This window comes from Drosophila serrata, unplaced genomic scaffold (genome assembly GCF_035046125.1).
Source record: "Drosophila serrata isolate PLE 108 unplaced genomic scaffold, ASM3504612v1 contig_334, whole genome shotgun sequence".
Classification (NCBI taxonomy): domain Eukaryota; kingdom Metazoa; phylum Arthropoda; class Insecta; order Diptera; family Drosophilidae; genus Drosophila; species Drosophila serrata.
In genome coordinates, this window is record NW_028257232.1 from 1,706,969 (window position 1) to 1,727,868 (window position 20,900).

Sequence of the window (20,900 nt, forward strand, 5' to 3'; positions counted from 1 at the left end):
GCATTTTGAATTTAGCATTGCTCTTGGGAAATGCAGTTTATTAAATCATAAACGTAGGTACATATTTTCAAGTGCCAACTGAAATTCAGCATTGAAATATGGCAAAGCGATTAAATGCGATTGTTTTTAGATATCGATAAACTATACTTAGCTTCACATTATCTCAGTACCCTTATCTTACCCGAATTCCCACTAAAAACTATCTGCCCCATTAAAAATTCCTTACCCTTAAATAGCTAAAGCCATTCCCTGAGGTTAACCGGAATGAATTATCCTGAGAAGACCCCATCTAATGTGCATAATTGAGAGATATATACACACAGGATTAAAAATTCACAGATCTGAGCCATCAAGCCACATTGTCGTTGTCTCGTCTCATCATCTTGGGAGGAACTCATCTATTAGTTGGTGTGTGTTAGCCATTTCCTCGGCCATTTACCTCTGTTGCATAATTAATGGTATTAAAAGCGTTAACTGACATTCAACACACTCATGCACACACACCGCACACACATGCCAAAATAGTTGGCATAATTCCGGGGCATTTCAATGAGGTCGATAATTTGATGGTTCAGTGGAGGTCGCCGTCGTCACACTCCCCCGAAAGGCCTTCAGATACATTTGTATCTTCTAGCTACTTTTATCGTCGTCTGATATCTAACCTCGATACGCAGAGTGTGTGTCTCTCTGTGTGTGTATGAAAATAATCAGTTTAGAGATGAAGAAATCCCAAGAACAACAAGCTGCTTCCCCCTCCTTGGACAAAGAAAAAAAAACGACAACATTCGGAAGGTATTTCCCCGGTCCCAGCGGCATGACTTTCGGTCCCAAAGCAACCCCAAAAAAAATATACACAAAAACAGAACAGAAAGCCAAAGAGATTCATTCACCCAAAAATGAACTCGAGAAACCGTAAAAAGCTCACTCGTATCCCAAAGATACACTCAAAGTGTCTTCACTCACTTTCATCTCTCTCTCTCTCTCTGTGAGAGAAAGCCTTGCGAAGCGAAAGTGTTTTCAACAAGTTCTCTTCCGGCCAAAAGGATAAACGTATCTGCAGACAGCAGCACGCCAAACAAGCTGCGAAATGCACTTGAAAAAATGCCAAATTAAAGTCTATAAAATTATATTTAGAAGGATAAAAAAGCGGATAGATTTTTATAAAATTTCAAGTGTGAAAAATACTTTCTTACAAAAAATATATTCTCTTTGAGGGAGCCTTTAACCATTAATCCCTATGAAAGGAAGAAGAATGTACCTAAACTTAAATATAAACTAAATAAACTCTCCAGAAGTACACGTAATTCCCACAGTGCACCCGGCTGAAGACATGTCCTGAAACTTCACCCCCTGCGAAAGTCTATTATAATACAAAGGAACCCAAAAAAAAAAAAAGAAAGCTATGAACTTCAGATATGGCAGGGTGGATAAGTGGGAATCGCAGTCGGAATCCATGGAATCCTTGGGCTGCCAAGCGTGGAGCGTTAAGCCGAGAAGGAGCATAAATAAATAAAGCCCAAGCAGCAACAATAGAAGCCAGCAAAATGGTGACTTCATCCTTGTCGACGGCCATGTTTTTGTGACGCTCTCTCTGTCTCTCTGTCTTTCCGTCTCCCTGTCTCCCTTCCTCCGTCTCCCAGTTTTCTACTTGTGTCCTTTTTGGTGGAGAAAATGCCGAAAGGCATAGAAATGGCGCGAAAGTAAGTTTTCGCATTATTTTGGGCCTCTTCTCCGGACCTCTTCTAACATTCGTTGTCATTGCCCCATAGTCATTGGGTTTATGCGACAATAAAGTTAAAAATTTTGAATATTATCGTTAGTGAAAAATTAGAGACAAGTTGGGTGGGGGAGGCTGTGCACACCTCTCATTCCGCTCATCTGAGCTCCTCCTGTGTGTCCTGAGTCCTGCGGCTGGCGTGCGCCAAAAACGCTCACGGCTCCTCACGGCGGCGTCCTGTTCACGCCATCTCCAGATAAAATCAGCGGAAAATGGAAAAGCTGGAGATGGCGAAGGAGCCGAACTGAGCCTGGGCAAAACGATTTATGTCCTCGCCAAATTCATCATTAAATTTGTGCGTTGTTTTGCGATGCAAAGATAATGCCACAATTTGTTGTTCGCGCGATGCTGCTGCTCCTTGGCAAATTCACAGTTAATCGCTTGCCTCCTCGGAAAACCATAAACCAGGGAAAGTTTTTGACGCTTTTAAAGATAAAGATATTCTGGGAATTTATTTCAATTTTCTGTGACTGCGATGAGTGCGGGATAAGGCTCTGGTCAGGGGTTAAGGTTTAGATTTAGAAGTTATGGCTAGGTGAGGACATTTCAAGATAAGAAGTTTTTGAGATACTCTATGGAGTTTCTTAAGGTTTAAAATAAATTTGAATAGAACATTTGGAATATTTGTAAAGATGTGAGTTAGCTTTTTCTAGGCTTTCCACTTGAATTTGACCACCAATCAAGTTTCTGTCTTAAATCGAATCTCCTTCCAATCGAAGGACACTCAAAAGTGGAGTCCCTCGACCAACTCCTGCTACCAAATATGAATGACCAATTATGCACTTCGTTGACGCTACGTGCCTGTCCTGCCAATGAATTCTGGGCGTGAATCTGTGCGCCTTCGGGGAAATTCTCGGGAAAAGTCTTCCCGTCAAGGTGGTGGCTTCGATGTCATGTGCTAGCGCATTTGATGATGCGTAGCTTTTCATTAAATGAAAATTTTCGCGTTGCTGGCACAAACAAAGGACAAAAGAGGAGGCCAACACAGAGTAAACTTTGTTGCCAGAGAATGGGAATTTGAGAATTGCAGGAGAAAGGGCGTTTAACATGGAAGACACTTTGATTTATTGGCAGGACGCGACTGGAATTTTTAATTGCCTAAAAAATAAGATGGAAGGCAGGACGAAAAAGCAGCGGAAAAATCCTTGTGGCGGCTGAAGAAATTGAATTGGTCAGGATTTCACCGAGCAAAACTCGATCCCAGAGAGACTTTTGAGTCTATTTAAGTTGACATACAACAGGAAAAAGATTAAGATGCAGAAGACGAAGACCGAAAGGAAGACTTCGACTTAGACATATGCAAATGTAGATCTTCAGATGGGGAGAGCCTGGGAATTTATGTGTCCTGTGTCAGGATATTTTGAAAACATTGTAATTCAAGCATAGCGAGCGCGAGGGCGAGGACGAAGGCAGTCTGCTTCCGAGAAGTCAATTAGCTGCCCATAAAAATCGAACCCATAAGACAACCCAAAGTGATGACATCCCTCGTCTATCCTCGTGTTTCCCGGGGATGAAGTCATCGCCCGAGCAAGTGGAATGATCCTCTCAATATCCACTCGATACGTATTCAAATTTCAGAGCTGCAGTTGCATCTGTGAGCTGCCTGTGTAATTCGATACAGTATCTGACAGATACACGGCTTGGCTCACGGCTCTCTTGGGATGAGTTGCGTTAATGATGACGATGATGATGATGCCGTTGCTGTAATGGACGCACATCTGGTTCCATAGCCAGGTCCAGCCATAGTTCCCGATAAGCGCCTCGCGCGAAATATAAATAAAATCATGCATACATATGTATATTTTTTCGGTAATTTTTTGTATATGTTTCTCTGAGCTTAATGGAGACGCCTTTGCATATCAGTTCTAATTGAAATTTGTTCGCTTTTTTGGAGCATATCTCAGCCTGTCCGTTCCTTATCGCCGCTATGTTTTGATTTATTGCTTTATGTCTGGCGATATCTGTATGTTTCATTTCATAACAGAAACTTAAAAGAAACAGCCTAAAAGTTTCCGGAATATATAAGAATATAAACCAATTTGCACAAGGACATATGCGGAGGACACCCGCTGTTTGGCGAGAGATCAACCCTCCAACTCCCCGCCTATCGGCTTCCTGCTAATTTGTCCAATTTGTCGAGTGAGAAAAACAACAAAAATATATATATGCCTCCCGCTGTTTGGAAGGGAAAATATTATTTGTGCATATATAAAAAAAGGGGGCCGTATCATGTCGCCGGCGGATGCATAAAAGTATTTTCAGCATTTAAATGCAACGCACATGGGTGTCAATTTCCACTCGCCCTGGCACTCTAGCATCCTGGCCGCAGGACATTCGCCGTCTGTCACCCCACTTATCGCCAGTGGCCCCGGGGCCAAACATCTGCCCAGAAAACTGGGAAAAAGCGAATGAAAAGAGAGCCTGGGCAGCTAAAAGGCGGCGGAAACCCGTCATTACCTACTCGTAAAGTCGTCATTGGATATCGTTGGAGGTTTTGCAGATATAATAAAGAGTCTTAATTGAAGCCTTTATGCCTTGATTTTATGCCCAACTTATGGATAACTGCCTGCATTTTATATATATTTTTGGTTGGAGAAGTGTCAGAAATGACCGAAACACTCAATAAAGTTGAGGAGAATAGAAGAGAGAATCCCGAGGGCTTACATAAATAATATTTTCCAACTGGAAACCCCATTTTGATCAATGTTTTGTAAGCTGTATAGTTACATTTTATAACCCATCGCTTAACCCAAGCTATTTATATTATTTCCAGCTTCTTCCTCAAATTCTTTTTGAAGTGCAATCAAAACTGTTTAAAGAATGCCGGCAACCCGCGGGATATGCGCAGATTTCAGGTGAGTAAAACCAGCCCATCCTGGGCTTTAGTATACCCATTAATATATAATTTGTGTACCCTCTAATCTCAGGTGGTGATCTCCACACAGGTGGCCGTTGATGGACCACTGCTGGCCATCTCCGACAACATGTTCGTGCACAACAATTCGAAGCACGGACGGAGGGCCAAGCGACTGGACACCACGGAAGGTACAGGCAACACATCCCTGTCCATTTCCGGTCACCCCCTAGCGCCCGACAGTACCTACGATGGTCCGTAGCAAAATTCCAATTATTCCGACCACACATTTTATTCGTTTTACGTAGCTCCAGAGATACCCCCAGCTATCCCCCAAGAAATATCCCAACTTATTATTTACTTTACGTAGCAATTGGCAGATCCGAAAAGACAATCAACTGCGACATACTTAAACTCAACTAACCAAAGCCATCTCTGGGATCTATCGTTTCCAGGTCTCTATCCCCCGCTGCCCGTGGCAACGCCCTGCATAAAGGCGATCTCACCCAGCGAGGGCTGGACAACTGGCGGCGCCACGGTTATCATTGTGGGCGATAACTTCTTCGATGGCCTCCAAGTGGTCTTTGGCACCATGCTGGTGTGGAGCGAGCTGATCACCTCGCATGCGATCCGGGTGCAGACCCCGCCGCGGCACATTCCCGGCGTGGTTGAAGTGACGCTATCCTACAAGAGCAAGCAGTTCTGCAAGGGATCGCCCGGTCGCTTCGTCTATGTCTGTAAGTGGTCACAGCTTGGAATACCTGCCAGTCCTTTACATCAAGTCTAACCTGTTTTTATTTTGCGTTCCAAGCAGCTCTCAACGAACCCACAATCGACTATGGTTTCCAGCGCCTGCAGAAGCTTATACCCCGGCATCCTGGTGATCCCGAGAAGCTGCAGAAGGAGATAATCCTCAAGAGAGCAGCTGATCTGGTCGAGGCTCTGTACTCCATGCCCAGGTAAGCGCATCTCTTATATAGTATATATTTCATCGAAAGCTAATACACAACCCGTGTTGCAGCAGATCCCCGGGCGGCTCTACAGGCTTCAACTCCTATGCCGGCCAGCTGGCGGTCAGTGTCCAAGATGGCACTGGCCAGTGGACTGAGGACGACTACCAGCGAGCCCAGTCGAGCAGCGTGAGTCCGCGTGGTGGATACTGTAGCAGTGCCTCCACGCCGCATAGTTCGGGAGGATCCTATGGAGCCACGGCAAGTGCAGCGGTGGCGGCCACTGCCAATGGTTATGCACCTGCACCCAACATGGGCACCTTGTCCTCCTCGCCCGGCAGCGTTTTCAACTCCACGTCAAGTAAGTTGTACAGCTCCTCGGGGCATAAGCTCACTCTAAAGGTGAAGGGAACCCATTGACCCATTGTTTTGGATGTGATTCCATCACAGTTCCATCATCTCTCAATTAAGAAGGATTCATTTCCCCTACTTATCCGATTTATCTTTAGTTGATTTTACTTTCTGTTCTGTATAACTCTCACATGAATACCGCCCCCACATAACTCTCTAGTCGCCTCCATTAACCCCATCCCCAGTCCTTATCCGAAACAAAGTGAACAAAGTATGCTCAGCAAGTGCATTTTCGCCATTAATTTCAACAGTGTCCGCCGTGTCGTCGACGTGGCATCAGGCATTTGTGCAGCACCATCATGCGGCGGCTGCCCATCCGCACCACCACTACCCGCATCCCCACCAGCCCTGGCACAATCCGGCCGTGTCAGCAGCCACGGCGGCGGCCGTTTAAGCCATATACATATACACCCGGAGAGTTCAACGGAAGGAGAGCAGAGCCAGGACCTGCGAGGAAATTAAATGCTGTACCCGCCCAACCCCCCCAAAATAAAAACAAAAAAAAAGAAAGAAAAATCGACACGCCAGCCACCCACACAGGGAGATAGCCAGACAGAGACAATCTATCAATCGGCAAGGACATGGCCAAAAAGGGGTGGCAAATAACAAATCTGAGCACTCTAAAACACATATCCACCTTCAACAGACACCACAGACAACACACGATTAACGGTATTTATAATTTCCATTATCCTTACGAATGTCTAAGTAAGAAAGATCCCTTTAGTCCCTTTAGTTATTCCTCCCGAGAAGAGTTTTATTTGTGTAGATTTGAGTTGGAAACTCTCCCTGTAAATTCCCTTTACCTATAAGACTATCCTGTTTATTATTTAACAAAAAAATCTCTATTTAAATATATTTCCAGGGGTCAGCAGCCTGAGTTTCAATCCCTTCGCCCTGCCCACCTGCAACACACAGGGCTATAGCACCCAACTGGTGACCTCAACCAAATAATATTACTACTAATGAGGCTATTGGCAGGCCACCAATCCCCTCGCGGACATCCATAAGAAGCTCGACAGTGCAATAAACATGAGGAAATGGTTCCAAAATTCGCAACACACAAAAAAAAATCTAAAAAAAACCTATTGATATAATTGTAAATTTTTTGATTGAAGCCCGTTTTTAATTTAATTTAAAATACGCCTCGGCAATAGATATTTAACAAATACATATAGAATACCATATCAAAGTAAAATTAAAACATATGAAATGGGGGGCTCAAGGACCCGAAAAATAAATCATTTTGTAAATATTTATCCCAAAATATACATAAACTTAATGCTTAATATTAATCGGAACTGTGAATAGAGGAAATTATACCAATTTATATATACCCATGATGATGATTGATCAATTCTAAACAAAAATACGAATCAAGATATACCAAAACAGATACAATTTGAATGAACTTTTTGGATATAAAACTAACGGCTTGTATACGATACTTTCTTGGATAAATATCGGAAAAAATAAGAAAAGAAACTGAAAAAAAATATGGGGAATACCCCCGCGCTCTCTGCCAATTGAGAAAACCGAAATCAAAATGTTATATACCTACATACATAGATATACACCAGATTCGCGGTGACATTTGCAGCATATCTACGCGTAATATTACAATGAAATTTATACCAAAAAAAAACTTTTGGCAAAACATATCGTGCACTTAGCCCTAATATCCTACAAGTCCATCTCACGCGATCCCATACTCGTATATATAGAACATCATTTCCAACATTCGAAATTCATATAGAAAGATTCGATTAACACCAAATCATCATAAGATATATACATGTATACATTTTGCTATTCAAGTCAGAGTGCGTTTGATAAACTACCAATTTGTTGACTAGACTCTAAGCCAGGCCCAATATCTGGGAGTGCATGCAAGTACTACACACACATAGGTCTAAGTTCATTGTTTATCACTCGATTTGTAGGGGTTTTACTGTCATTTCGCGTTTGATTTTTATGGTATAAATCCGTATGATTGCAAAAACCTTATAATAACAAGATAAGTAACGCCATAAGATATTTTTATACGAGAGCCGACTCCTCTCTTGAAATTTAATTCAAACGACAGGGGCAGCCACTCCTCTTTTTAAGCTTTCTAGATTTCAGAAGAAAATTTTAATTTTACATTATTACGGTCTCAATTTTGGTCTTACATATATCGTTTGTTTTAAATCTTGTTATGATAAGATCTTTGCTTGCACTCCTAGATCTACAAAATAATTGAAACCCCTTGCGAGAGACGATAGTGAAGCATATCTATTAGGACGGCAGCATTAAACGCAAAATCGATTTGTAAATTACAAATACAATAATTTATAATAACAACCATCTAGCAATCAACGCTCTCTGTTTTGTAAATCTTAACAAGTTATTTAAATAAAATTTATTTAAAATAAACGTCTTACACCATGAATGCGTTTGGTTATTACTATGTGGTACAGTTTTATTATTTTATTTCGTGTCTGTGGCTAAGATCAAATATGAAATGTGAAAATATAGATGTATTGGCGTATGAGTCGCAAAAGCCAAACAATCAAAAGCAAAATGTCTCGTATTCATAATTTAACTGAATACACAGCGGGAGTGTATATATAATTATCTTAATTACCGACATCGAAAATATGTCTTGTTGCTATCGTTCCTTGCTTGGGGCTTGTGAATCCACTTACTCGTCCTTGGATGCCACTGAATCGCCCTCGCTCTCCTTGAACAATATCTCCTGGATCTTAGAGCGAACGTACATCTTGCGATTGATGGATAGATGGCGCATGATGGGCACCAGACTTAGGGCAAAGTAGTAATCGTCGTCCTTTGTTTGCTCCTCGTGGTTCTGCTGGATGATGTAGCTCAGCTGCTCACTGACAGTAGTCAAACGGTCGATAGACGTTTCCAGGTTGTTTTTCAGCTGCTTGGCCGGAGAGCTGGCCGAACTAGATGCCACCACGGTGGCCACCACTGGTGTGGCACTGGGCCGACTACCGGTTGCTGCACCAACGCTGGTGTTGGCCACTACATGAACCTTCTCGCCCGTCTCCAGGGTCTCATCTTCCATAACATGTATGGGGCTATAGCATAGCGGATCCTCGCTGTATATGATGTCCTTAATATCGTCGCTGATCTCGTCGTTTTGCTCATACTCCTCCCACTTTTGCGGCAGGGCCCCGGTCTCGCCAACATACGAGCCAGTGACCTCTATCTTCGGCTTGGCCAGCCGCAGGGGCTCGCGCAGCTGCTTGGCCTTGGTTATCCGCACGGTTTTTTCTGAAAGCATATGCGATAGGAGCTATATCAATGGCTGTTCAATAGTGCGGTAGCGATGTATTCGCGATACATATTGAAAGAAAGGTCGAATAAATGAAAATAATCATATTCAGAGATGGACGTTTTTGCCGCGGCCAGACGGTCGATAGCTGTACACAAAGCGGGATCGGTGGCGGGCCGCGCGGGAACTGGTGCGCCCTTTACCTTTCTTGATTATCGGAAAGCCCCGCGTCGGGCGCTGCTGGACGGGACTGACCAGGACCTCGTCGCTGTGCTTGTGACGCAGATGCGTCCATAAATTGGTCGTATTGTTGCCCTTCAGGTTGCTGGCCATGCCGCCACGCGATATATTGTTACCGCAGTAGCGGCATATCGCGAAGTTTTCGCACTCCTCGTTGATGTCGTAGTGCTGCCACACATTGCTTACACGTCCTTTTGGCATTTTTAATGACTTTCCTATAACTTCTCGGATGCTAAACTGATTTTCGTCTTCTTTTTTCGTATAATTGAGATATCGGCGTTGCTGCTGTCAGTGCTGGTCAGTGCCGCCACTACTAGTGTTGGAAAGCGCACGAAAACAGGGGTGAAAACAAAGGAAAAACAAAAATTGAACAAATAAAAATAAAAAAGGGAATACAATTTTTTTATGGAAATATCAACTGCAGATAATTGGTTGTTAAATTGGGTTTGATTTTAATTGAAATTTAGTTTTGGCCTTATCCTATAAGAACCCAGCACTGGGTGTGGGGGCACTCGTTTCACTACAAACACTTGCGCCCGTCCAAGCGGATTTTATATGGATTTTATCCCGCTTTAAGTTGGCGCGGCCCGTCGTGCTATGCCAACGTGCGGATTACCGTGGACTTATCGCTGAGGTGCTATCGCGATGGCAGTTGGCGGTGATCCGTGCTCAGTGTCTCCGGGCACGGGCACGGAGCGGAGCACGCGTGGCAGTGAGGGGGCGTGCGTGATATTTCGGATCCTGAACTTACCGTTACTCGAGTGGAGACATCGGTGGCGCAGTAGGCTCCCCGTGCCGGTTTTCCCGCTGTAGGAAAGAAGATCTCCGCAGGTTTTGCAGCACGCATAGGGCTCGATTTGCTCGTCGCAGGACACCAGATTGAAAAACCTCCAGACGCAGCTTTTTGTGTTCCGGGGCTCTACCAGCTTGCAGCGCTTGTCCCCGGACTTCAGCATGCTGCGCAGCTCAGATTTTCGTTCTACGTGCATTGTATTTTATCCCTGGATATTGGTTGGTAAACCAAAACAGATCCAAATTACAAAATCCACACAAACACAAAGAAATACACGCATGTCACGAAGTTCAGTCACGCACAAAACGGTGCTGGAAAACACCAAAAGACGTTCGCGGCAGGGTGCTTGAAGTGCAAGGTGGTGCATGGTTAAACGATTCTAGTTCTACGAATCGATTGCCATCTGTTTTCAATATAAAATGCTCAGATTCATGATAATACAAATTTAAAATGTAAAGCGGAGAATAACTATAAAATGACAACAGTTAACCGCGAAAAAGTCCCGTACAGCTACGACTACATTAAGTCTCTCATTCAAGCTGGAACGCTTCAATTTAGCAACAAGCGCAGCAGGAGCCGGGTGTGGGATGTATTCGCCAGGATCGAGGACCAAAGCGGTGTCCAAATCTCCAACCTTGTGGTCTGCCGCACCTGCTCCAGTATATACCAGTACCAAGGCAGTACCTCCAACTTGGTGCGCCACAAGTGCTACAGGAGCAAGGTGCTCAGCGCGAATGTGGATCCCCTTGGCTCCGAGGAGCGCAGCCCCGACGCTGTAGAGGAATCCACTGCTGAGGTGGAAGCCACCGACAAGGTCACACATGCAATGGTAGAGTGGTGCGTGGAGAACTGTCGTCCCTTCAACATTGCTAAGGATTCGGGTCTAAGGAAGCTATGTTCGATCCTCCTGGAGATTGGTTCGGAGTATGGTCGCAATGTTTGTGTCGAGGATCTGCTGCCGGATCAAGGAGTAATTGCCTGGAACGTGGAGAACTGGTATGATGACGTCCTGCAACAGGTGCAGCGCGAGATGTCCGCTGCCCGGCAATCCGGCTACAGTATCGCCATTGCTGAGACCAGGGACTCCACAGGGGAAAGCTTCTATCTCTCCACCACTATCCACTACGTGCGCGATGGACGGAAGAGGAACCAATTACTTGGAGTGACCCAGGTGCCCAGGAACAAGTCCACCACAGGTGAGAAGCTGGAAATCCTCTTGATAACATTATTTTCTTATGTATTTTTTACCTGTTTGGCAGACGCTTACATTCTCAAACTGATCGATGCCGCTCTGAAGGATTTGAACTGTGAGATGTCTGAAGATAATCCTATTTTTGTGTATGACGAACGTACGACCATTAAGACGGTTTTCGAAGGACGAAGAACAATTTTTTGCTTCAACACATTGCTGGATAGAGTCGTGGAGAAAACCTTCCACGACGTGCCGGAACTAAGGTTAATATTAAACAAAGCCAAAGAGCTGGTTATCCTTGGGGTGCTGCCAACCCCAACGTCGAAGGGCCTGGTCAGGATCTCGCACATTTTCAAGTCCTTGGAGGCCAACTGGAGCATAATCGCAGACGAGGATGAGAAGCTTGTAGAGGGTTGCAGCAGCACTGGCCTAACGGCCATTAACAACCTTCTGGGTCACTTCGAGAAGTGCTACCGAACTCTGGAGTCCGGCACGGGACCCACTCTGCACTTGGTCATTCCACACATACACCGGCTGCGAAAGTTCTGCAGCGGAGAGTCCAGCCACGAGGTAGAGGTGGAACTAAAGCATACTCTGCTAGATAACATCGATTGGATAGTGATGCCCTGCATTACAAAGTACCACATGTTGGCCCATTTTCTTTTCCCGCCCACTAACAGGCTGCTGCAATGCACCCAGGTGGAGCGAGAGGAGACCATCAAGAACTGTAAGGAGTTCATGCAGTGGCACGGCTCCACGCAGCACCCAACAACCCGTAGAACGGAGGAGGTACTGATCAAAGGAGAGGGTGAGGTGCTCGAACAACAAGATTTTGAAGCGGACGATGATCTCTTCTCGGACTTCGTGGCCATGGACAACCAAGAGGATAGGATCACAAAGGAAATGCGAGGATATCAGGGCATTCAGATGGCCTACCACGATGGCTTTCATGTCCTGGAATGGTGGCACTCCAATAGAGATCAATTTCCGCTGCTCTACAAGACCAGTTGCCAGATTCTAGCCACTCCCGCCAGCAATGCACCTTCTGATTTAGTGTTCTCGCAGGCCAGTAATTTAATCAAAGATCCCGCGTGCAGCATCGATGAACTGAACCGAGTCATGTTTTTAAAAACGAATATGGGTGTGATCACACCAGAAACTACTATTAATTAAACACTTATATGTATTAAGCTAAAGTCCCTATGCTTAGGATACATGTGGGCTGTTTCAAATGTTGTTTGTACTCGTTAATCAAGTATATTCCTTCCAAATTCTTAAGTTTGCCTTCGGCATTTCTTTTTTATAAATTTTGATTAAAAAAGTACAAGTTTTTTAAAAAGGACTGTGTGCCCAGTTCCTCTGAGCCTTTGGTAAAGAATTCTGGTATTTTGTACAACCTGTTAAAGCATTTTTAGGCGCCCACTGCTCCGGTCATATTGACGCGTTGCCGTTTTTTAGAGAATATCCGTTAACTGGCCACTAAAATCAAAAAATCTATACTGCAATGGCTATTTATAGATCAACAGAGATATTAACTGCACTGGGAAATCCTCGGGGAAACCACCAAGGGCGCCACCATCAGGAGGTGACGCCACCACTCTCTTCTGCTCAGATGTTTTGGTGTTTCAAGAAGTGACTCATCATCCGCCGGCTGTGGGCTCTCCGTTTTCACTTTTGTTGTGGCCCCGAAACGGCATTTAAGGCATTCCGGTGTAGACAGCGGGCCAGAAAGCAAGTACACGCAGCAGTTCCGCAATTACGCAGCACACACAGAGACCCACCCACAGTACCAGACAATCAATATGTTCGACTTCAATTTGGAATTCGCGCGTGGAGGCGCCCGCTTCACCACTGAACTATTTCAGCTTTTGGCCACTGGCGGATTCAAGGAGAACGTTGTGTTCTCGCCCTTCTCTATCCAAACCTGCATTGCCCTGGCCTTTGCCGGTGCTCAGGGGGAAACCGCCGATGAGATCGCCAAGGCCCTGCACTTTGTGTCCAACTTCCCGCCGGAGGTGGCCCAGACCTTCCAGTTTGTGCTTGAGCAGTACCGCAACAGCAACCTGCTGCGCGTGGCCAACAAGCTGTACGTACAGGAGGGCAAGCAGCTAAAGCCAGCCTACCAGGCCGCCATCAAAGAGCAGTACCACTCGGAGGCCGAGTCCATTAACTTTGCCTTGAGCGATGCCGCTGCCCAGGCCATCAATGCCTGGGTGAATGCCAAGACCCAGGGCAAGATCACGGAGCTGGTCAGTGCGGATTCCTTTAATGACAACACCCGACTGGTTCTGCTCAATGCCCTGCACTTCAAGGGCAGCTGGGCGCACAAGTTCAGCGAGGATCGCACCGAGGAGGATGACTTCTGGGTTGGCGAGGAGGAGCAGGTGAAGGTCAGCTACATGAACCAGAAGGCCAAGTTTGCCTACGGCTATTTCGAGGATCTGGGCTGCACTGCCCTTGATATGCCCTACCAGGATTCGGATCTATCCATGTTTGTGCTGTTGCCACAGGAGCGTACCGGCATTTACGATCTGGCTGAGAAGCTTAAGGGCGTAAATCTGGTGGATTTATCAGCCAAGATGGCCGTGGAGGAGGTTAACGTCAAGTTCCCCAAGTTCAAGGTGGACTACTCCCTGGAATTGGCCGAGAAACTTAAGCAGGTGAGGGAGGAGTGACACATTTTTAGTATAATTACGATTAATTCATGGTCAGCTTTCGCCTAAACGTTGTTTGACATAGTTACTTGACCCACTTTCATGATAAATGGTTTCCTTTTGAAGGGTAGGTGAAGTTATTTGAATATAACAGCTCATTATTCTTTAAAAAAACGAAAGTAGTCACTTTTACAGCCACGTTGCATCACTGCAAACCGCTCCCAAAAACCATTTATTGAGTTCCTTATCTCACAAATTCCTTTGCTTGATGTATGGAATTATTTATAGAAGCTTATCGCCTTTAAGAGGTGTCTAAGATAACTTAGAATTGAACTGCGATATTCTTGTGGTCACCACTTTTATTGACTCAACCTGCGGTTCATGTTAAAGATCATGTATCAGCGGCTCTATCCCATAAAGCTATACAATTTTAGCTGCAGTCGGATGTGAAACACACACCCTAATAGGGTTATCTTATCTTATCGATCGAGTGGCTATGACTTCATTAGTTATTATTTATCCAACACACAAAGTATTAATACTCTATTTGTTTATTTATATACACTTTCAGCTGGGCATCACGAAAATGTTCACCGACGGAGCCGAGTTCAACAATCTGCTGGAATCCCCCGAGGATATTTTTGTTTCCCAAGTCCTGCACAAGGCCACCATTGAGGTGAATGAGGAGGGCACAGAGGCGGCGGCTGCCACCGGCATGATCATGATGACCCGCATGATGACTTTCCCCCTGCAGTTCCAAGCGGACCGCCCCTTCCTGTATGTTATTTGGAACAAAAAGAATATCCTCTTTGCCGGAGCCTTTGTAAAGGCTGCCTAACAAGCTTTGTTTTCTCTCACTAGACTCAGGTTCAATTATTTTGGTATTCTTTTAATTGAAAAGTATTTGTAAAATAAAAAAACGCATCATAAAAAAATCAATAAACAGGGGCTTTCTTAAAATAAACTTTGGCTTGGTTTAAAATTGAAAAAAAAAAAAACAAAATTATTAGAATTTGAATAATGTTAGAAAATTAAAAGTTCGAGCCCAAGTATGACCGTTTTCTAACTTAACCAATACTAAAAAAGTACACAAAATATATAATGACTGCGTTATTTTTGCTCTATTTTCCTCCGGCCACATGCTAAATTTTCCGGGCCTTTCCACGAAGCAAAACTAAACAAATTTATTATATTTTATGCTAAATTTTCCCAGACCCGCATTATTATGCTCATGAGTCGCGCGCTCTGCCGGAGCTGGCTCTCCCAGGTGGCGTAAGTAAGCGGGGCGACCACCGCCAAGTCGCGGCATGCCGGAGTAATCACGTTTCAACCAAACATAAACTCTTGCAGCCACAGATGTCATCATGCCAAAGCGCCGCCGATCCTGCCATACAGACACACCATAACCTCCGGCCATCCGGCGACGAGATCATGCCGCCGGCACTTTCATGGCAACCGGAAGCAGAGCACCAGAGACCTTAAGCCGGAGAGCGGTGAGCCGGCGGCGGCGGAGCAAAACACTTCCGTGCCGCTGAACAATGTGATCAAGGCGGTGGCCTTTACTGGAGCAGTAAGCGGTGGACTCGTCTGGATTAAGACTCATGCTAATGAATGTATATATGTACCCCACGCTAGTTTACGGTGGGTTGCTTCGCCGGAGCCACGATTCTGGAATATGAGAACACACGCAGCGCCATCCTGGCAAAAGCGCGACAGGCAAGATTTGGCTGGTGGCAAAGCCGATCACTGGCGGACCGCAACTATTGGACACAGCTGAAGCAAGACATCCAGCGCCACTGGGATGCCCTGACACCGGGAGACAAGATGTTTGCGCCTATTTTCCTGTGTAATGCCCTGGCCTTTGCACTGTGGCGGGTGCCCTCCTTGCGAACGACCATGATGACATACTTTACCTCCAATCCTGCGGCGCGTGAGTCTGATAGAGCCAAGTTATCCTTGCACGGTTATAGTTTTCCAAAGTAAGCTGTTGAAAATCAATCAAAGGTGTCTTAACAGTTCTATTGTTATATCTTTGCAAGGATATGGTACAGCTTCTTTTACATCAGCTAACAACCAAATGATATTCTCTCCATAGGAGTCGTCTGTTGGCCCATGTTCCTGTCCACATTTAGCCACTACTCCGCCATGCACATATTCGCCAATATGTACGTGCTGCACAGCTTTGCCAATGCGGCGGTTCTTTCGCTGGGGAAGGAACAGTTCCTGGCCGTCTACCTCAGTGCCGGCGTCTTCTCCAGCCTGATGAGCATGCTCTACAAGGCCGGGACAAGTTCGGCGGGAATGTCATTGGGGGCGGTAAGGATGCCACAGGAAAATTTACACTGAATTCGTATTATTATGTGCTCGAAATTTGCTTTTTTTAGTCTGGTGCCATAATGACGGTTCTGGCTTATGTGTGCGCCCAATATCCGGATACGCAGCTCAGCATTCTGTTCCTTCCCGCGCTGACGTTCTCTGCCGGGGCCGGCATAAAGGTGATCATGGGCATTGACTTTGCCGGCTGTGTCCTGGGCTGGAAGTTCTTTGATCATGCGGCTCACTTGGGTGGCGCCATGTTTGGCATGTGAGTTGCATTTTATGTAGTGGATAAACTCTCTCTTTTAATCCTGCCGCAATTTATAGCTTCTGGGCCACGTACGGAGCACAGATATGGGCGAAGCGCATTGGTCTGCTGAACTACTACCATGATCTGCGTCGAACAAAACAGAAATAGGCTGGCATTCTGGCCAGCTACGGAGCGGAGGTTTCGCAACGTGGAGATAAACAAATGACATCGTTCTGCCTTAGAGGTTCATTGCAATGAGTTAAGTTGAATAAAGCGTCACGATCTAGTATTCATTTGGATTCTCGACTCTGTTTGTGGGGCGGCTCCCTATCCCGACGATTGCGTCGGATGCGAAAAGCCACCTCCTGCCTGCGCTTTAGAAGCTTCTCCCGGAGCTCCTCCAGAGATTCTCTCTCAGGCGCGTAGGAAATGTGCAGGATGCCGCCGTAAAATTGACGAGCATCCAACATCTGTTTGGCCCTTCTGGCCACCTCCAGGCGCTCGAATTTGGCGGCAAAAACATCGGTAAAGGCCTCCAGGTCCACTAGAGATAACTAAGAGTTTAATTCAATGATCATGTGGGGGGGGGGGGGGTTGGACAAAACTTACTCTTTAAAGCCATCTCCGAAGTTATGCAAATACAAGACTCCAGCCTTCCGAAGCCCTGTAGTTTGCTCTTTAGATTCGCTTGAAGGTTTATCTTTGGCACACCAAATATTAGAAGGTGTCTGGACTCGCTGGCCACTGTATACACCTGGATTTCCAAGTATTATTACAAGTTGCACTTCCCAAAGGATAATATTCGCACCTTCACAGCTTTTAACTCTCGCCCTTGACGGTATTGCAACCTGGTGGTGCAATACTCCATTCGCTTGTGGTGTTCCGAAGATGTTCCTTCCATACTTTGGACAATCAAAACTTTATTTTTTAGGGAAACCTCAATAAATAGTTTATTATTGTATTTTAATTGTAATATACACTCTGGCAACGCAGCTTGCTCATGAACGAGAACTAACAACACTGGTCGCACTCAAAAGTGACGCAGCGCCGCGCACAGTGCTGCCAGACTTTCGTTCATCAGCAGCCAGTGCTGCCATAACTTATCGCTTATCAAGCGATCGATAGGTTGATACATCGATATTACACTATCGATAGAACCATTTATTTTTTTGCAGCTGTTGTACCATACCTGAAATTGGCGGCAAATCGAACAGCATAAAAACCTCGGAGGCAAAATTTTCCAACTCATTTGCCGCCTAAATTTTGGACTTGATACTAAAGATTAACCGATTTTAATAGTGAATTTCAACAGTGCTACTGCTGCAGAAAAAAACGAGCAACAAGCTAGGACAAATAAAATCACGAACATGTCTCAAATGGCGTCAAAGGAAAACATTGCGGACAACTTGGAGAAGTTCTCGCTTAAGGTAATTGACACGTTTATGCAACGCGAGCGTAGTGCATAATTAAATGCAATAGTTCGGGGCTATACATAGAATTTCGCAAGTATCTGTGTCTGCTTGGGTTCCCGGGGGAAAAATACAACTACGCAGCGAAAAATACAGTCAATGTGTGTTCTTTTGTTCTTCATTCTCGCCGTGTAAACAGAGCCCCAGCAAGAAGGTCTTGACCGACAACGCCAGCAACGTTCGCAAAATGTCCATTGGCCAGGAGGACAACGGTGGCCAGACGGCCAAGGAGCAGGCTGAAATTGGAGTCGGCAAGTCGGCATCTATCATGGATAAGTCGGTAGCGCCCTTCGACCCCTCGCTGGAGCCGCTGCTGCGAGAGAATCCCCGGAGATTCGTCATCTTTCCCATCCAGTATCACGACATCTGGCAGATGTACAAGAAGGTGTGTATGCATGTGTTGGTGGCTGTACCGGTGGTGGCGCGTGTAATTGTGTGCGTGGTGAAAATCCAATGTTTTGGGCGGCAAAAATTGTGGAAGGGCGGGCGTTTCGTGATAAAGCGCGCCAAAAGCCGGTCACGTCGGCGACGTGTTGTGATACCATGAATCAATGTTTGTGATATCCCCCTCCCCGGTCGTCGGCCCTTGCCCCTTCCACTGATTCAGTGCATAATGTTTACTATATGGCTACGTTTTGGCGGGAGAGTTAACAAGTGCGATAAGAACTATTTGTTAGTGTTATATTATCACGAAATAGTTAAACAGTATTTCGTATTTTCTCGTATCTAGGCCGAGGCCTCCTTTTGGACCGTGGAAGAGGTGGATCTGTCCAAGGATTTAACCGACTGGCATCGCCTTAGGGATGACGAACGGCATTTCATCTCCCATGTGCTGGCGTTCTTTGCCGCCTCCGATGGCATCGTCAACGAGAACCTGGTCGAGCGTTTCAGTCAGGAGGTGCAGATCACAGAGGCCCGCTGCTTCTATGGCTTCCAGATCGCCATGGAGAACGTCCATTCGGAGATGTACAGTGTGCTGATCGACACTTACATCCGGGATCCGCATCAGCGGGACTACCTGTTTAATGCCATCGAGACCATGCCGGCGGTGAAGCGCAAAGCTGACTGGGCCCTGTCCTGGATCTCCTCCAAGTCTGCCAACTTTGGAGAGCGGATCATTGCATTTGCCGCCGTCGAGGGCATCTTCTTCAGCGGCAGCTTTGCCTCTATTTTCTGGCTGAAGAAGCGCGGCCTGATGCCTGGCCTGACCTTCTCCAACGAGCTCATCTCCCGCGACGAGGGTCTGCACTGCGACTTTGCGGTGCTGATGTTCCAGCATCTGGTGCAGCGACCGCGTCGCGAGCGCATCATCGAGATCATTCGTGACGCTGTGGACATTGAACAGGAGTTCTTGACCGATGCCCTGCCCGTGAATCTGATCGGCATGAACTGCGACCTAATGTCGCAGTACATTGAGTTTGTGGCTGATCGCCTGCTCGTCGAGTTGGGCGTTGGAAAAATCTACAACACCAAGAACCCGTTCAACTTCATGGAGATGATCTCGCTGGACGGCAAGACCAACTTTTTTGAGAAGAAGGTGGGCGAGTACCAGCGCATGGGCGTCGCCACCAACCGCCTGGACAATGTCTTTACCCTGGACGCCGACTTTTAGGGCTGGTCCCGGGTCTCCATACCACACGAATTCAAATTTAATTCAATATTTAATCTAATTCAATGCAATCCTTCAAGTGGACGCAAGGGCTGGCTTCTCATGCACTATCCTTTAAGCAGACCGCCTTTATGTGTTGTCCGTTTTAAGTTAACTTAGGCTAAGACCGATCACTGACCCGTGCACCATCTTCATCATTTTGTCATTACTAATTTGAAACCCAGGGAAGCGCTCGATGATTGAAATATTCTCAAAAACTTGACTAGAAGCGACCTCTTTTCGAATTCATTGTACATACAACATTTTAAATAAACTTATGCATAGACAATTATTAAGCACTACTATATGCATATATTATTATTATTTTTGGGAGTATATAGATTCTGCTACGGTCTTAAGTTTCATCTTTAATAACTTATGTTTTAGTTGCGAATGAAACAATCAGATAAATTTACTATAAGGTCTGACCTTATCAATGCAATTATTTAATTAACAATTTTAAGGTTGAGTTAAATGCGGTTTTTATAAATAAATCAGTTTAATTTAATTAATGAATTTATATCACCGGAATTAAAACTGCATACAAGCTGGCAGCCCTTTTTAATTGTAAATAAGTAACTTAAGCCTTTATTTCACTTTAAAGGGAACAATTGGATAAATACAAGATATTGTTACGCTGTTTGCTTCTAAAAGCAGCCAAGTCAGCAGGTTAGGCAAGAAAAAATATGAAACATTCCGATATCGAAAGTATTTCTAAAAGGTTGTTAAATCAGGAGGTTAAAAAAAATTAGTTTTATTGTAAAACTGGAAACTCCCTGATTGAAATTTTCCATGGGAAAACCACTCCCTGAAAACTTTATAAGGTTGGTTATTGTTTTCAGTCCTTAGTTTCTTGCTCCGAGCTTTAAATTCGAAGATCGAACCTTTATTTATATATATACCCTTCCAATCTATTATAATTTTATCTATTTTCAAAGCATGTCTATCTTTTAAAGGATATATTGATATTCAATGATTTAGTCATTTCGGTTTTTATATAGGAACATTAGCTAAAATTTAATTTCGTTTTTTCGATCGATTTGCAATTAAATTCCGTTACAATCTA

The 20,900-nt window shown here is 45.0% G+C and overlaps 6 protein-coding genes across 33 annotated transcripts in view; 4 read left to right on the plus strand and 2 right to left on the minus strand.

The window, feature by feature from the left end:
* The window catches only part of kn (EBF transcription factor knot), a 30,359-nt gene extending 21,936 nt beyond the window's left edge, over positions 1-8,423 (plus strand). For 2 of the 20 annotated variants that reach the window (XM_086837826.1, XM_086837827.1), the window contains exons 6-12: positions 4,551-4,632; positions 4,705-4,822; positions 5,087-5,368; positions 5,446-5,590; positions 5,656-5,942; positions 6,244-6,664; positions 6,858-8,423. In XM_086837826.1, the coding sequence (XP_086693952.1) occupies positions 4,551-4,632; positions 4,705-4,822; positions 5,087-5,368; positions 5,446-5,590; positions 5,656-5,942; positions 6,244-6,386 (1,057 nt within the window). In that variant the 3' untranslated portion in view covers positions 6,387-6,664; positions 6,858-8,423. Of the gene's footprint in view, positions 1-4,550; positions 4,633-4,704; positions 4,886-5,086; positions 5,369-5,442; positions 5,591-5,652; positions 5,943-6,243; positions 6,665-6,857 lie in introns of all 20 variants that reach the window. The other 18 variants (XM_086837824.1, XM_086837819.1, XM_020945630.2 and 15 more) reach the window with 14 other exon arrangements.
* On the minus strand, positions 8,360-10,642 carry BEAF-32 (Boundary element-associated factor of 32kD). Of its 7 annotated transcripts, none has more exons than XM_086837835.1 (3): positions 10,264-10,642; positions 9,476-9,825; positions 8,360-9,271 (listed from the first exon to the last, which is right to left on the minus strand). In XM_086837835.1, exons 2-3 carry the CDS (start codon positions 9,711-9,713, stop codon positions 8,676-8,678), a joined length of 834 nt encoding a protein of 277 aa, XP_086693961.1. In that variant the 5' UTR covers positions 9,714-9,825; positions 10,264-10,642; the 3' UTR covers positions 8,360-8,675. The 7 variants fall into 7 exon arrangements, with proteins under 7 accessions (XP_086693961.1, XP_086693959.1, XP_086693963.1 ...); XM_086837833.1 differs by lacking the exon at positions 10,264-10,642 and adding an exon at positions 10,129-10,230; XM_086837837.1 differs by lacking the exon at positions 10,264-10,642 and adding an exon at positions 10,129-10,216 and having other exon boundaries at positions 9,476-9,822.
* Positions 10,643-12,899: 2,257 nt separating this feature from the next.
* Spn55B (Serpin 55B) lies at positions 12,900-15,094 on the plus strand. Its single transcript, XM_020945618.2, has 2 exons — positions 12,900-14,157; positions 14,723-15,094. Exons 1-2 carry the CDS (start codon positions 13,300-13,302, stop codon positions 14,987-14,989), a joined length of 1,125 nt encoding a protein of 374 aa, XP_020801277.1. The 5' UTR covers positions 12,900-13,299; the 3' UTR covers positions 14,990-15,094.
* Positions 15,095-15,252: 158 nt separating this feature from the next.
* Positions 15,253-17,006, plus strand: rho-7 (rhomboid family intramembrane serine protease rho-7). 2 transcript variants are annotated; one of them, XM_020945614.2, is made up of 6 exons: positions 15,253-15,423; positions 15,502-15,721; positions 15,787-16,081; positions 16,247-16,467; positions 16,536-16,735; positions 16,795-17,006. In XM_020945614.2, the coding sequence occupies exons 1-6, from the start codon at positions 15,377-15,379 to the stop codon at positions 16,883-16,885; spliced, it is 1,074 nt and encodes a 357-aa protein (XP_020801273.1). In that variant the 5' UTR covers positions 15,253-15,376; the 3' UTR covers positions 16,886-17,006. The 2 variants fall into 2 exon arrangements, with proteins under 2 accessions (XP_020801273.1, XP_086693957.1); XM_086837831.1 differs by having other exon boundaries at positions 15,261-15,427.
* LOC110178473 (RNA-binding protein 48) lies at positions 16,161-17,758 on the minus strand. 2 transcript variants are annotated; one of them, XM_020945615.2, is made up of 3 exons: positions 17,526-17,758; positions 17,327-17,471; positions 16,161-17,261 (listed from the first exon to the last, which is right to left on the minus strand). In XM_020945615.2, exons 1-3 carry the CDS (start codon positions 17,616-17,618, stop codon positions 17,008-17,010), a joined length of 492 nt encoding a protein of 163 aa, XP_020801274.1. In that variant the 5' UTR covers positions 17,619-17,758; the 3' UTR covers positions 16,161-17,007. The 2 variants fall into 2 exon arrangements, with proteins under 2 accessions (XP_020801274.1, XP_086693964.1); XM_086837838.1 differs by having other exon boundaries at positions 16,161-17,271; positions 17,526-17,743.
* A 112-nt stretch (positions 17,759-17,870) lies between these two features.
* RnrS (ribonucleoside-diphosphate reductase subunit M2) lies at positions 17,871-20,139 on the plus strand. Its single transcript, XM_020945682.2, has 3 exons — positions 17,871-18,144; positions 18,326-18,571; positions 18,917-20,139. The coding sequence occupies exons 1-3, from the start codon at positions 18,085-18,087 to the stop codon at positions 19,796-19,798; spliced, it is 1,188 nt and encodes a 395-aa protein (XP_020801341.2). The 5' UTR covers positions 17,871-18,084; the 3' UTR covers positions 19,799-20,139.
* Positions 20,140-20,900: the final 761 nt, after the last annotated feature.

Bases quoted from the DNA above. Each gene is read 5' to 3' on its own strand.
- Spn55B (XM_020945618.2), top strand. From the start codon at position 13,300: ATGTTCGACTTCAATTTGGAATTCGCGCGTGGAGGCGCCCGCTTCACC. The intron at 14,158-14,722 runs GTGAGGGAGGAG...ATACACTTTCAG, and splicing joins TGGCCGAGAAACTTAAGCAG to CTGGGCATCACGAAAATGTT.
- LOC110178473 (XM_020945615.2), bottom strand. From the start codon at position 17,618: ATGGAAGGAACATCTTCGGAACACCACAAGCGAATGGAGTATTGCACC. The intron at 17,472-17,525 runs GTGCGAATATTA...TTGGAAATCCAG, and splicing joins GAGAGTTAAAAGCTGTGAAG to GTGTATACAGTGGCCAGCGA. The intron at 17,262-17,326 runs GTAAGTTTTGTC...AGTTATCTCTAG, and splicing joins TTCGGAGATGGCTTTAAAGA to TGGACCTGGAGGCCTTTACC.
- BEAF-32 (XM_086837835.1), bottom strand. From the start codon at position 9,713: ATGCCAAAAGGACGTGTAAGCAATGTGTGGCAGCACTACGACATCAAC. The intron at 9,272-9,475 runs GTAAAGGGCGCA...ATATGCTTTCAG, and splicing joins CTTTCCGATAATCAAGAAAG to AAAAAACCGTGCGGATAACC.
- rho-7 (XM_020945614.2), top strand. From the start codon at position 15,377: ATGCTCATGAGTCGCGCGCTCTGCCGGAGCTGGCTCTCCCAGGTGGC. The intron at 15,424-15,501 runs GTAAGTAAGCGG...AAACTCTTGCAG, and splicing joins AGCTGGCTCTCCCAGGTGGC to CCACAGATGTCATCATGCCA. The intron at 16,468-16,535 runs GTAAGGATGCCA...TGCTTTTTTTAG, and splicing joins CGGGAATGTCATTGGGGGCG to TCTGGTGCCATAATGACGGT.
- RnrS (XM_020945682.2), top strand. From the start codon at position 18,085: ATGTCTCAAATGGCGTCAAAGGAAAACATTGCGGACAACTTGGAGAAG. The intron at 18,145-18,325 runs GTAATTGACACG...CCGTGTAAACAG, and splicing joins TGGAGAAGTTCTCGCTTAAG to AGCCCCAGCAAGAAGGTCTT. The intron at 18,572-18,916 runs GTGTGTATGCAT...TCTCGTATCTAG, and splicing joins TCTGGCAGATGTACAAGAAG to GCCGAGGCCTCCTTTTGGAC.